The sequence below is a fragment of the Caloenas nicobarica genome, chromosome 2, assembly GCF_036013445.1.
Source record: "Caloenas nicobarica isolate bCalNic1 chromosome 2, bCalNic1.hap1, whole genome shotgun sequence".
Classification (NCBI taxonomy): domain Eukaryota; kingdom Metazoa; phylum Chordata; class Aves; order Columbiformes; family Columbidae; genus Caloenas; species Caloenas nicobarica.
Window position 1 is genome coordinate 153,500,974 of NC_088246.1, and position 14,950 is coordinate 153,515,923.

At 37.1% G+C, this 14,950-nt stretch overlaps 1 protein-coding gene across 1 annotated transcript in view; it reads right to left on the reverse strand.

Annotated features, from left to right (window-relative positions):
* Positions 1-14,950, reverse strand: part of WASHC5 (WASH complex subunit 5) — a 28,358-nt gene that overhangs the window by 8,819 nt on the left and 4,589 nt on the right. The window contains exons 4-16 of the mRNA XM_065627516.1: positions 14,523-14,607; positions 14,144-14,244; positions 13,002-13,194; positions 10,848-11,000; positions 8,268-8,381; positions 6,995-7,166; positions 6,055-6,182; positions 5,110-5,239; positions 3,841-3,953; positions 3,045-3,211; positions 2,329-2,404; positions 1,514-1,624; positions 1,260-1,400 (exon numbers count right to left, since the gene is read on the reverse strand). Of these exons, the coding sequence (XP_065483588.1) occupies positions 1,260-1,400; positions 1,514-1,624; positions 2,329-2,404; positions 3,045-3,211; positions 3,841-3,953; positions 5,110-5,239; positions 6,055-6,182; positions 6,995-7,166; positions 8,268-8,381; positions 10,848-11,000; positions 13,002-13,194; positions 14,144-14,244; positions 14,523-14,607 (1,684 nt within the window). The remainder of the gene's footprint in view (positions 1-1,259; positions 1,401-1,513; positions 1,625-2,328; positions 2,405-3,044; positions 3,212-3,840; positions 3,954-5,109; positions 5,240-6,054; positions 6,183-6,994; positions 7,167-8,267; positions 8,382-10,847; positions 11,001-13,001; positions 13,195-14,143; positions 14,245-14,522; positions 14,608-14,950) is intronic.

The window sequence follows — 14,950 nt, forward strand, 5'->3', positions numbered from 1 at the left end:
AATAATCTTTCTTTCAATTAGATCAATATAGGTGTGTTGCCAGTAGCAAAGAACAGATCAGAGGCTTCACAGAAATTAAATGAGGAAAGACCCTGCTGGCTACATCACGTGTGTACAAAACATCACAGACAAAACTCTAAGTTGGTCCCTTTGAGCAGGTTAGAAGCAGTTATTCTGTAACAAATCCTGCTGCCAGCAATGAGTCCACTTTAGTATCTTCACTGATTTCATGCATTAGCACGTTCACTTAAGTTTTAAATTATTTGGTGAGCACCCTTATGCACGGAGAAGACAGTCTTTTGCCTTTAAGACATTTACAATATAGAACAGAGACAACACAGTTGAGATTTACAATTCTACAGAAATCAAAACTGAAAAGCTTTTGGGTAAGATAAGTAACTTCTCCTCTACCTCCTCAAAATAAAAGAAATATTACTGAATGCTACCTCCTCTTCCAACCCTGTCTACACACAAAAATAAACTGATTTTACAAAGTTTAATAGGGGAGTCTAAACCTGGTGTTCAGGTCTGAACATCAGCTTAATCAGAAACCATAGCTTGTTCATATAAAACACTGAACAAGTGAGCACTTCGGCAAAAACTGCTGGAAAAAGCTGGCATTTTAACTGATAACTGGAGATAGGTTCTTTGAGAGAAACTTTCTGGTCTACTCAGGTTTTTGCTCCTCATCTTCCTATACTAAAAATAAAACCAAATAATTTCAATGTCTGCTCATTCTTCCAGACAGTGCAGTAAAAGATCCACAGACAAAAAGCCAATGAGCCATAGCAGCTTTATCTGACCAAACCCACGTGCCTCCACCCTGTCCTCACATTTGAGTGCTGCAAAAACCTTAACCCTGCTGGCTTATTCAGTCTTCAACCTTCTCCTTCTTCTGGAACAATCATTCCAAATGTGGAGGGCTTCACTTCAGACTTGGGTTTTTAGGGTTTTCCCTCCCCAACCCAAATAAATCAAAAAAATCATCACTGTCAATTATAAATACATTCCGGTTTTCTCCCATTTTCTACAAGACAAAAAATTCAAACTTCTACAAATAGAACAAAAGTTACTCATTTATCCTCAGGAAACCAAAGGTATACTCATGATAACACTAGTCAATTTTATTTCTTATTCAGTCAACAAATCCAATTTCACTGTTAAAGTATAACTCTGTAGAGCTGTACCTATGTAAACTTAGGTTGAAGTTGGCCACCTATAAGATATGCTTTTTTTAGAATTCCCTTTTTTAACTGCACCTCGTATCGCGGTCCAAGTTGAGCATAATCTCGTAGCTTGTCCTTATCAAGCCGAGTAGGCACTTCAATAATATCATGAGTCTGAAGCTTTATAATTTTGAGAAGAGATGTAAACATGCTTTCTGGAATTATCTGTAGAACCTTTGTAAATGAGAGAAGAAAGAAACACAGTATATTCTCATTAAAAACAATGTATCTTCAATTAAGGAAGAGTAATTAGAGAACAAGACAATTACACCTTTTCAAATGCCTACCTTTCTAACATAGGAAACCAATTCGCCAGAATAATACTGTGAAACACTGAGAAGATCGGGACTGTTTGCTTGATTGATGCGGAGAAGTGGCAAGTCAAGGGCAGATGCAAGCTACAAAGAAAGTTAACATTTTAACTTCAAATGTCTGTTTTTCTAGTATAAATTGCATGCCTGAATTCTCTTGCTCTGGCTCTTAACCTACAGCTCAAAGCACTAGATTCTTCCTAAAGAGCAGTGTTACAACATTAGGTTTCCAAACAGAAAAAAAAGTTAAAAGTAAAAGACAACCAACAGTCTATAATGCTACGTTCCCCTTCTTCATTTTATAAAAAAATCTTACCAGTTGTGTGAGGCATTTTTTGTTGCAATTTTACATTCCCCCCATGCTATTTCTCATCCTTATTTCTACAGAAAATATTTTCATCTGACCCCAGATCTTCATCATGACAAACAAGGGCACAGTCAACATAACTTTCGTAATTCCTTCGGCTTCCTCTGACACATACGCAGAGGATCCCATCTGTGCATCAATGTCTCCAGCAAATAACTGTAATGAGTTGAGGATGGATGATGAGACTTAATTGCCTAGCAGCAGCAATATAACTGGTTGCATAAAAAAACATGCATAACTTGGTTTTATTTTCTTTGAAACTAATGTTGAGCTAATTTAATACTGTTTAAAAAATCTGGATATAGAAAAATGTTGGTGAAAGGAAGTTTTGACTCTTTTGCGACTTCACAGCCTTAAGGGCTATTTAAAAAATACTTTGATTGACCCGCAGCATTCAAGTACATTAACTGTTGTTCATACTTACTTTTAGGAAAGTGGCTCTGAGTTTAGTTACCATAGATGGACTGACTCTTATGCTTTCTTGCATAATAGATGTAAAGCTGGGGTATGAAACAAACAAAACAAATCAGCTTCTTCCCTGAAAGCTCTTATTTTCAACTCTTAAATCATATGTCACCAGCACCACTGTAATCTAGAAATGGCACACGAGATCACTAAAGAATTTCACTAAAGGAGGATTTTGGTTTGAAGAGATATTGGCTAGAAAAGAAAAAAAATCAATAAGATAAAGAGGTAGGTAGGGCAAAAGAAGGAGGCATCAGGGAGTGTTAAGAGCCAAGGTCAGGAAGTATCAGCTCATCAAAATCACACCATGGAAAAGGAGTGCTCTAACATTTATCTTTCCTTGTTTGTTTCTGGTTGAAACAGGAACGCCAGTATTTTGGAGAACACTTAACTAATCTAAAGTCTGGAGATGGAAGCTTAGCAAAATTGTTACAGTTAGAACAGGATAGACAATAAGAAGTTACAGTATCGCTTAACTTGCAGCTAATAACATGACAGGGATGACTGTGAATTGTTATTCGAGTTGATGAGAGTTAAACATACTCAACAGCTCACAGAACAAGGCTTCAAGACTGTTTCTAAATTGGAAAGTTTATAGTATTATTTATGCATGTTAATTCCCTTAAGTTTCACAAATGGTGACTGATGGAGAAGAAAAAGCTCCTGCTAAAATACCTGTCAATTAATTGCCAGGCATAAGAAAGATCACCAACTATCTGCATGGTGATCAAGACCTCTTCTTTAATGTTGATAGTTCGAATCATCTGATGGAGAAATTTGCGGGTGTCAGCCAGAAACTGGCAAACTTGCAGGTTAGTTTCCAGCTGGTGAAACTCTTGGACCTATATTCGAAAAACAAACAAACAAACAGACCCCATCAACTAACTCCTTTTTTCTGTTCATCTTTAAGGACAGTAATACCCATAGAATCAGTAAACTGACATATTTCTTCAGGATGTTCTTACAGTAAGACACTTAACAAATCCTGGCCTACTTTAGAGTGCATTAAATAATACATTTCAGTTACTTGAGAAGGTGTACTGTGAAACACCATATCGAGTATTCTTTATACCCTGGAATTAGAAGAAATGTACACATAACATATAGATACTTTTATTTTCCCTTTCAAACTGCCTTCTCTAGCTCCAAATGAATCTATTTTCAGAATTTCTAATAAAATGAGTAACGTTGCCAAATGACTTTTAACACTGAATTCATTTATTCAAAAAACTCTGCTAATCCTCAGCTATAGGTGGCATGACTTTTCATGCTATATCCCTTATTTTACCATCACCAGGTCTATAAGCAAGTCCTCCTGATTGTATATATAAAACTGCAAAGATCTACAGACTTCAACAGTTGTCAAAAGCAGATCTGTTTTTTAACTCGTCTATTGGAAGTCAGTGCATGTGTACGAAACGCTATTTTTCAAAAGGATGAGGTGATATATCTCCAAATTGCTTTCCCATACCTCCTCCAGTGCCTGTATTAGCTGCACAGTTTTTCTGCCCGCTGCAGTGGAATCATCGTAGTTTAGAGACATTATTTGCTTGGAGATTTCTCTGAACCAAGCCTGAAGATTTTCTATGTAAGAACAAGGAAAATTTAATCTAATCTTTGCATGGATGATAAGCATCAGAGACACAGGGAACTTGCTAGTCAAAACAAACGAACAAGCTATACTTGTAGATTATTTTAAAAGTCTTTATCTTACGCTTACTTTTCTAGTCTTGCAACATGTACACTTGTAAAGGGACAAATGCTCAGGTAAGTTTCACATACAACATTAAAAAAACAACTACCAACACAAATGGGCATTATAAAATCTATACAAAGATGATAAAGCCCTTTAAATCATAAATTTGTGTTTTATGAATGGGTTTACAATGTTAATTGCCTTGGAAGTTGCAATTTCTATGTTTTAGCTACAAGTTTGCTGACATCAAAAAGATAAAGGGAAATATTTCAGTAAGGTAATTCTGCTTTTGAGTGGAAGCAAGTGAGAAAATTGCCTGTATTCTAAATTTTGTTGTTGTGGCTTGATCAAAAAATGTTGCCCTTACATTGACACTTTATGCAGTGTTCCTGATCAAATGAGAGAGGGATTTACAATTCTTATTCTTAGACCAGTTCAAGAAAAAAAAAAAAAAAAAAAAAAAAAAAAGAAAAAAAGAAAAAAAGAAAGATGTTTCAAAAAACAGAGCAAGAAATTTGGAAAGAAACACAGATTCGATGCTTTTAAGGCCTTGGAGAACTTGGAGAATCAGAAAGATAGCACTTAGTGCAGAAGAGAAACAAAAGAAGGTTTGGAAAATGCTGATGTAACAGAAATCCATGTTACAACTGAGGGAAAGAATGAGAGGAGAGGTTAAACCATCCCCCTAATTAGTGGGCATGATCTTCACACTCTCTTGTACATAGAACACAGTAAAGTGAACTCCATTTACACGAGGAAAAGTGAACTGGCATTTCATAGTCTTACCTGGCATATCTAAATAAAATGATAAAACCATTTTTTTTTAAATATGGCCATCTAAATATTAGCTACCTAAATATGGCTTACACGTGGAATTTATGCAGAAAACCTGAATAAGACAGCATGTAACAGACCTCTGTGGCAGCTGAGGGACATTAAAACTTTTCTTACTATCAGTATTAGCCTCATGTATTTTCTTTTGCTATTATCTTAGAAATAAAAACAAAATACTTTTTTCCCCACAGTTTCATTTTTAATAATTACCATTTTTCTCCACTCTAGTAAGCGGTTTAACTCCTGAGAAGACGTCAGCAAGCTCAGTCATCCTTTCAGAACCCTCTTTTTTATAGTTCTCCCATTTTGTTTGTTTTTCTGACAGCATCTGCTTGAACATCTATTGAAAACAAAGCATTTAGCTTACAAAACCGGCAAGAGAGCATACTACAATAGATGAAACAAAATACTGAAAATGGATGGAACTGACTTACAATGATTACTACACAACTTCAAGACCTTGCCAGAATATTAAATACAAAATTAAAAACTTAAAGAATACAGCCAGCGAGATGGATATACAGTGATAGAAGTTAACAGTATGATGCAGATATTGTTGATTTTTAGTCACTTATAAAAATATCCAGTAACTTTTTTAGCTTAGAGATCCTAAAAGACTCTGGCCTAATGTTGACTTTGCATATTAGTCTCCGCCTATGCGGAGAAACCCAATTCAAAAAAGCATGTACATGAAGTTACGCATATTCTTAGATATTCTACCAGGTTAGTACCTGAGCTCTATTGGGGAATCTTTACAAATGGCAGAACTTCATACGTAGGTGTAAGAGTTTTCTTAGCAGCCTACCCTCAACATAGATAGGCTTTTATCTCTGTTTGAAAAAAAAAAGCCTGAAAAATAGAAGCATGGCAGGACAAAACCTTAGGCAGCTTCCTCAACAGATTTTACTATGCCTGTTATCATGTAAATATAAACATGCTGGGTAAGAATGAAAACTGCCAGTTACTGAGAAGACTGCAAAAGTCACTTCCAAGCAAAAGTAATTTGTAATCTTCTACAGAAAAGTCATAAGTACAAATCAAAATAATCATTCTTTACATAAGTGGACTGTGTGGTAACTGTGCTACAACTGTTCAAGTCTTCAGCTCGGTTCTGCTATTAATGGGAAAACGCTGAGGAAGGCAGCAGCACATTACCTCTTTCAAAATGAACTCAAATTGAGCTGTATCCAGAAGAAGCTGGAAGAGGATCCTGGGATTGTACCTTGAGTCTGTTAGAATTTGATCCTTTATCTGGCGGAGACGTTTGTTATTTGGATCACAAGCTGAAAATGGAAAGACAAGATTTCTCCACTGTTAAAGAATTTGGCCAAGTTTTTCAATCTTTATAAACAGACTCTTTTTTTTAATAGCTTGAAAGCAAAATCATTTTGCTCTGATATGTAAATCTCCACTTGTTCTCCATTTACATGGGTCTCACCACCCGAGCACAACTCTTCCTTAGAACACAAAATAATTCAGGCTTCTGTGGTGCTTTGGCCTTCTTAAAACTCTTCTGCTGGCTTCTGCAAACTAAATGTGAATTTAGTACACCTGACCGAGAAGCCAGAGATGAACATTTCTGAAACCATTACAGAAAACACATGGAGGTATAACAGAATCCCTCTCGCATGCCAAGAAGCCTTGAAGGTAGCACAGGCATTCAACCAAGGGAATGGTAAGTTTACAGACTCAAACTCATGTCAGAGATATTATTTGACAGTCTCAGCTGAATTTCAGTTCAACAGAATAAAAACCTCGGTTTTTAACTATTCGTTACCAAGATATTAAGAAGCTGCCTACTGCTTTCCTTTTGGTGCTAGGTAAAACTTTCAGAATGATGCTTTAAGTGACAAGGCAGAAAAATATAAAGTTGCCAGTCTTTTTCTGCAGAGTATTACACAACAGGATCATGACTTCTCATTCTACTTTTTATATTTGTGACTAGCTTGCGAGAATTAATGAAATGCACGTGTGCTGTTTCAGCCAAAGACTTTAAGAGGCTGTAAGTAACAAAATCCTCCCTTGGGACATAACATGAAGCACCAGTATAGCAGGATTGACAGCTCTGTAGTGAAAGTTTAGCATGAAGTCTTACCTGTGTCTGCGGTGTGAAGCATCAGCCAGCGGATTGCCACATTGCAGTCTCGCAGGCAATTCAGCAGCTTGGGAATATTGTCCAGCACCAGCTCTTCCCTTAGACAGCCCTCTTTGAGAAACTGCTGCACCTGGGTGTGCACCCGCTCAGCGACTGCAGCGTATCTGCTCGCCTTCAAATACACAAAGCTTGCATCAATATAATCCTTGTCTCAAATGGAATGCATCATGTACAATGTGATTGTGGCTTCCAGAGAACATAGAGGGCATGTAGATCAAAAAGTGCTCTAAAAATTATAATTACTAGTAGGCAATATCATACACCACAACTGCTTACACAGTAAATTTTAAAGCTAAGAGCCTACACAGGAAGCATGATGTTTCAAAAATGCAGACTTGTAAACTTCCTGTATTCACTTATGTACTCTCTACAAATTATTCCTAAAAAATGGTACAATATTTTACTGCCTATTAAGAAGCAAAACAACAAAAATTTATTCCGGAATGGAAGTATTACTTATTAAAGTCCATTCTACTTAGAGAACATGTTCCCTAAAGACTAAGGAAAAACTTCTGCTCATATTGCCTACATTTTCTAGACATTATATAGCACAGTTCTCCTCATTAGACACTTCTGTGTGTTTTTTCCTGAGTCCTGAGGTTAGATTCTAAAGAGGCATTTAGCTACCATCAGTCAACTGATTTGTTGATTGGGCAAACAATCAACCAACCCAATACTACTCACTGTTTTTTAAGCATGGACAAAATGATTTCACTTAAACAGAACTAACTGCATTGCATCATACAATATTCCAGTGTCATTATTTTAAATAAGATGCTTCTTCCAGTTTGTTTTTTATATAATTTGGGAGGCCCCATTTAAAAGTAACTGACTGCCACATTCTGTCAGCATAAATGTGTAACTTCTAAAACTGTTATTTACGAGAAACCAAACACTAAAGTCAGCTTAAGACATCCCAATACTCAAGAATATGGCAATGAGTGCTGGCATCTATTCAGTCAAGTCACAACCCTGAAACTTTTTAGGGGAAAGAAACACTGCAAGAGGAGGTGAAACAAGCAGTGCTGCAAAGACCAGATTTTGAAACTTTGAAGTATCTTTAACTCAAAGTTATGTATAAAGTTATGTACTTGAAGCATTGTACTTGAATGTAATGCACATAATCGTATGCAAGAAAAAAAGACCCACACATTATTGATGTCATATAATATACTTGAATCTTGCTAAAAATACTTAACTCTGGTTTATGTACCTGCTCTTTGACATTTGAAAGATCCAGCGTGTAGTTGAGGGCAGTTTTAGCAGCTTTGTAGGGTTCCCAAGCTTCTGCTAGATTTACAGTGATTCCCATGTAAATGCTAATAACCTAAGATTGGAAAAAGAAAACAAGAAGTTGCATTTATATTTTTATTAAGAAAATTCATACTTTTCATTTAGCAATATGAGTAGAAAGTGATATGTGGGTACAAATGTGAGAGAACTACACTTTTTGGGCAGCTGTACTTTTTGTTCCACCACCTTAGAAAATCAAGGAATAAGAAAACTTTGAAACAAAAGACACACAATTATAGGCTTAGTTCTGAAAACAAGCTGATAGTTCTTTCAGTCACTATATATGATCCTTGGCCTCTATTTGTTTCCCCGTGAACTGATGGCTTCTTTTTCATTCCCATGATGCTATGTAAGAGACTGACAAAAGCAACCGGGGAAATGACTATGATAGGGGGGAAAAAAAAAATCTGCATTAGTCCTACTCTAAAAATGCCCAAAGGATGAACTTGAAATGTAATGCAACTTCTATGGTGAAAACAAACACAAGGAAGCTATGATTCCATACTGTGATTTTTAAGGAGCAAAGAGCAACCGAATTCAGACCCCTAGCCCAAGTCTGAGCGTCATTAAAAACACAGAATTATGATTGACTTACAAGTGTTTGTAAGATACTTGATTAAAAATGGAAGTCTTGGGTTAGGGACAGATGAAGGATATACACAGCTGTGGCATTCTGAGCTCTGTCACACTACTGCTCTGATATTCCTCCATCCTGGAGTGATCACATCTATAGGGACACTGTCAGTCAAAAAGGAAGCCAGGAAAGGCAAACGGGACACCAATCTGCTGACATGAGGCTCCCTCTCATACTGCTGAAGCAAAGGTCCTTGTTTCCTGTAGATGGCAGTTCCTCAAAAGGCTACACTTCGGCTGCTAACAATGATTTGAAACAAGCCCAAGAGTCAAGTGTTCCATATGATGCAGCTAACTCATCCGTATCTGATCACAAGAGGATATGTGTTGTCTTAAAAGAACAATTTGAACTATGAAGTCAAGTGAATAAAAATACTGGCATAATCAAAAATTCACAATGTCAAGTCCTTAAATAAGGCTGCAGTTTTTCAGAAACTGATGGGTTCTAAAGTTTATTAAAAGAGCCAGCTATTAAAGTTTCTTCCCTCCGTCCTTCACTGCTCCGCTTATGGCACAGAAGAACACAATTTGAAAACAACTTCTTTTTGAGGTCTGATTCCCTTTGATATAGACTACCTGGGGACTCTGTTGTTACATGCCAGCCTATTTCAGTAGCAGTTTTTGCAGACTAGGGCTTCTGGATGGAACTCTTAATACTGAGACACACAGTAATTCCATTTTGATTGCTGCATCTGAAAAGGTCTATAGAATTGCATAGAGTGACAGGTTTTGCTTCTGAGTTATTTAGACAATAGCATGGAATGAATTGTTAAACAAGCTTTCAAATAACATCGGTATGGAGGGATTTGTTGGAGAGCAAGACTGCCATCCAGAGCACCCTTGACAAGCTGGTAGAATTCATCAGCAGTCACTACAAAAAGTTCAGTAACGACAAATACAAAATTCTGCACTTGGGACAGAATCAAACCCTTGCAACAGCACAATCTGGGAACTGACTGCCTATGGAACAATTCTGCAGAGAAGGACCCAAGCATCCTGGTGGACAAACTGAATGTGAATCAAACATGCAGCTTTAGGACATCAAAGACCAACCATACACTAGGCTACGTCAGCCACAGTGTAGCCAGCAGATTGAGGGAAGGGATTATTCTCACCTAGTCAGCCCTCACGAAGTCCCATTTGGAGTGATGTATCCAGATTTGGGCTCCTCAGTATGAGACAAATGTGGACAAACCAGAATGAATCACACAGAAGGACACTTATGGGGACCCACTATGAAAGCAGGGGCTGAGGGAGTTGGGTTTGCTTAAGCTAGAGGAAAGGTGACTTGAGGGATCTGACTGTGGTCTTCCACTGCCTAAAGGGAAATCATGAACAAGACAGAACCATACCCATCTCAGACATGTACACTGAAAAGACAAGAAGCAACAGTCACAGGCTACAACAGGGAAATTCCAGTTGTACAGAAGAAATTCTTCATCATGAGATCAATTAAGCACAGCAAGAGGTGCCCACAGAGGCTGTAGATCTTCATTTTAGATATTTTCAAAACAACTCGGCAAAGCCCAAGCAACCTTATTTAACTGTGAAGCTAGCCCTGCTTTGAGGAGAAGGCTGGACTAGCAGATGCCTGTATTACCTTCCAGCCTACATTTTTCTATGATTCACCTTACCACAAAGGTATGAAGAGTGGCTGATTTAAACATTTTAGACAATAACTGATATTTTCAAAGGACAGCTTTCCATACTTATCCAGAAGGTTTGACCCAGACTGCTTCATTCTGAACAAAGTAAAATTTCCCCAGAGAAGAATCTATTCTATTCTAGCTGTAAAAACCAGATAAATTGTTCCTAAAACATTAAATCCAGGGAACAGTTTTAAAACAGAATTGCATTATTTTTTTACCCAATTATCTGGAAAATATTTATCCACTATCTCTCTCATTTTTGCTTGTTGAGTGTGAAGAATGGAAGGATCAAAATACAGTATCACATAGAGCATAGCAGCCTGAGTAGCCAGGGCAGTGCTGCGGTGTTCTGGTAATGGGTATGCAGAAACCTAAGGGAACAAAACAAAACACAAATAATATAATGCAACATAAACTGCTTGCAAATATTATGGAGCACAGTAAAGAGTTGAATATATAGGCCCTAGGAGGCAAGGAAGATATGTAAGTAAGCTGGACATGCTTACACATGCAGCATATTTACCATATATATTTTTTAGCATACAGAAGTTGACTGTGTAGACATCTGCTAACTTTACCAGGCTACAGTAAGATTTTACTGTGCTGTAAATGAGTCAAAGGAGAGATGAACCAAAGAGCTTAAGATGTGTTGAAAGGAGAAGAGCTAGAAATAACTATTTTATAAGGACCGGGTATGCTTAGTCATCTCAGATGGAAACAAGGCTTAATTTAGTCAAAGAGGCTGCAGATGCAGAGGATGCAGATAATTTAATTATTCACCATGTTTCAATGTTTCATTCACCATGTTTCAATTCACCATGATTCAATTCCATGTATCAGCAAGATCAAAAATATTCAAATTATCAACTTAATTTTCATTTAAAAATAGATACGATATTATATTAAAAGACCTCCACACTAACAAAAAAGTTGGCATCAAAATCATACTCAACAAGACAATGATTTGTCATTAGGAAAACTGTTATTTGCCTTCATTTAGTAACATTCTATTTTTCTTTAATTTTGTTGCGTTATTTTATTAGATTAAGTGTTCAGACTACTAGGAAAAAAAGGAGGCTTCTGCCCACTGCCATCAAGAATAAGCTGCAAGTATCAAAGGAAATAACATGTCAGATACAACATCAACTAGTAGAACAAACTGCGTTCAGTTTGTGTTGAGCTGAAGATTTCTACCCTACTTTTTGTACTACATTTGGAAAAAACACATTGGTTACAATCATGCTTTGTTCAGAAACACTCATGTTTTTCATTATCAACTGTAACTACTACAAAATAGAAATCACTAATTGTAATATTATCTTAATGCAAAGGCGATAAACCAATATTATATAAAAAAAGAGGACAAGTGATTCTGATACAAAATACCAGCTGATTTCAGTAAGATTTCTAGATTAAGAAGTACTTTACAAGAGCATAATCTCACGAACACTTCACAGCTTCCTATCAGAGACATAAATTATGTCATAAAATGGGCGCTCTTCACAACTTGCTACCTTCTTTTTTCTGCGCACTGTTTCTAGAACTGTGCATAGCTTCAAAAAATTCTTACAGCACAGTCCCTGAAAAATGTACTTTTTTCCCCTTTGAAGGTAATGTCTGTTCATAGTATGAAAGTGTTTTCGATATGGTCCCTACTTTTAAATTATTACGCCAGCCTAAATATTTAAGCCTTTTTTTGTTATAATCATTTATTAATCTTCAAATGCTGGTTTTATGGCATCTATAAACTGTTTCAGTTATCCAGGACCCACTAAAAGCGTGCCATTAATTACAGAAATAAGATTGCTTGTCCATGCTAAAGACTGAAACCTGCTTAAAAGCAAATGCTTTGTTAAAGATCTCTCAAAGGAGCCAGAAGAGACTGTAAATCTAGTAACTATTACAAACACTCTGCTTCAATTTTTGTTTTATTAATGCAATTGTCATAGTTAAGAACAGCAATATTAGTGTTTCTTTATAAACACACTGTCTACTACAGGATGATGAATCTCTTTGCAGTAACTAAAATAATGGGAATCTCTGAAGGAATTAAAAGTTATTACGAGTGGCCAATCATTTAAGATTTAAAGACATTATGCAAAAAATATTTTTACTGTGAGGTTGGCCAAGCACTGGAGCAGGTTGCCCAGAGAGGTTCTCCAGTCTGCACCTCTGGAGATACTCAAGACTCAATTGGAGGCAGCCCTGGACAATCGGCTTGAGCCAGGGAGCTGGACTAGGTGATCTCGAGAGGTCCCTTCCAACCTCCGTGACTCTGTGATTTATTTTAATCCGGGTTTCATGGTTGAGTAACTAACCTAAGAAACCATTTTACATTCAGTTTTAGATCTTTACTTCTCACAGTAACTTACCTGGTTATAAATGTCATCTGAGCGTAGGCGGCCAATAACCATGCTAATGAATGTTTCGCTTATGGGTACCCTGCTGAAGTAACTCTCAGGGTAATTGGGAGGTCTTTTAGCTCCAGGTTGGCTCGAGTATCCAGTGCTTCGAAGCAATTTACAGATATCATCTAAATTGGAATCAGCAGAAGACCGGGCTGCACTGTTTTACAAAGGAAAGGAACAAAAAATTCAGCTGTATGACCTAACCATTTACTCCTTTCCCCCCCCTTGCAACCATGCCTTTTCTCCAAAGAAATGATCAGATACTAAGGTCTGGGAGATTTTTGGTTGCTTACTCCACAAATATAATGTTCACAGTATTACAGGAGGACACAGAAAAATATCCATACTGGAATCCCAGATAAGCACACAAAGCAGAAACAGAACTGTATTCAGGAAAAGAAAGAAGTAGCTTATATTCAGAGAAGTTTTGTTCTGGGTTTATCTTTTCTTTTTACCTCCTCATTTCTGAATTTCCCTTGTTGATCCACTTCTGCATTCCACAGCTAAGGAATCCTCTCTCATTATGTACTGAGATGCATAAACATAGTCAAAGCAGCATAGGAACAGGATACCCCTTTCTTTTATGAGTGAAAAGATTTGCACTGATACCCTTTGAGACCCTGTCATACAATGATGCTGTCAGCCTTACCCTGGAAAATTCATTATTGATTTGACTAATCATGGTAACTACAAGAAGTCTAACTTGCAAAACGTTTGTCATTTAGCTACTCAGGACTTTTCACCAAGATTTGCTCGCACATTTGGGAACCTATGATACTTTCATAGCTGACACTTGCAGCGCTAAAGCTTTAGCTGAAAGTTTATTCGTCAATGGGTTTCAAATTTCTATTGTGACAGTATGAAAAAGTCTGTTGCTCCAGTTTTGCAGCTAGACCTGCAGATGCAGCTAAAGCAAGAAGTTCTTCCAATATTCAGAGAGCTCTGCTGAATTATCAATCTATCTGCATATAGTCAGTCCATATAGTCAGTCAATCAAAAAGGTGCCCATATCACCATTTCTCTTAACTCAATAACCTAGTCAACTGAACAGACTGCATGTTACATCCTTTCAGCCTTGAATGCTTCTGCATACCAATATACATCACCTGTATCTGTAGTAGGAAACCAACATTCTTTCTCTGACTTCTCCTTCAATCTTCTGGTCCACAACCAGTAGCATGACTCCATATAAATAGAGCGCCTCACACTGTTTGGAAAAAGAAACAACAAAGGAAGGAAATAACATAAACGCATTTTTGTAGTAACATTTAAAGATAAAGGTGTATTGGCAAACTAACCCAACAAATACATAGTCGATAAAATAAGAAAAATGGCAGGCTGTAGATTTTTGGTCTTAGTCCTCCTTAGTCCTCCTTAAAGTGAGTCATAGCATTTCCATGCATTGGGTAAACTTAAATCTTTGCCTAGTTTGGCATGAAAGTAGTTAGTTCATTTTCTACTATTACAAAACTGTTCGATACTTACTAGAAGCTGTTTGCCATCTTCATTAAGGAGGACTGTTTCTAATGTTTGCTGAATGTAAATTCCTTCATTGAGGTCATCTAGATATCTAGGAATCATAACAAAGAGTTGGTCGTTGACTATTTTGCTCTCAAATCACATGTCCTCAGAACTCAATTGGTCAATTTTCTTGGAGAGTCAACAGATACCTCAGAACATTTCCCTGCACAAGTAGCACGGAGTTTTTCAGACAAAGGAGATGCTCTACTATGAAGTGAGAGGCTGGAACTCCTAGCTAGAGCCAAGCAGTTGGCAAAAGCCTCCTTCCATATCCTGATGGTGTAAGCAAAAGGCACAAGAGAATCCTTTGTAACTCACAGCTAACATCCTCTTAATCTTATGGGTGGATAACAACCAGGGAAGAGAGTACTGAGAAGGCTTCCAATCCAAAT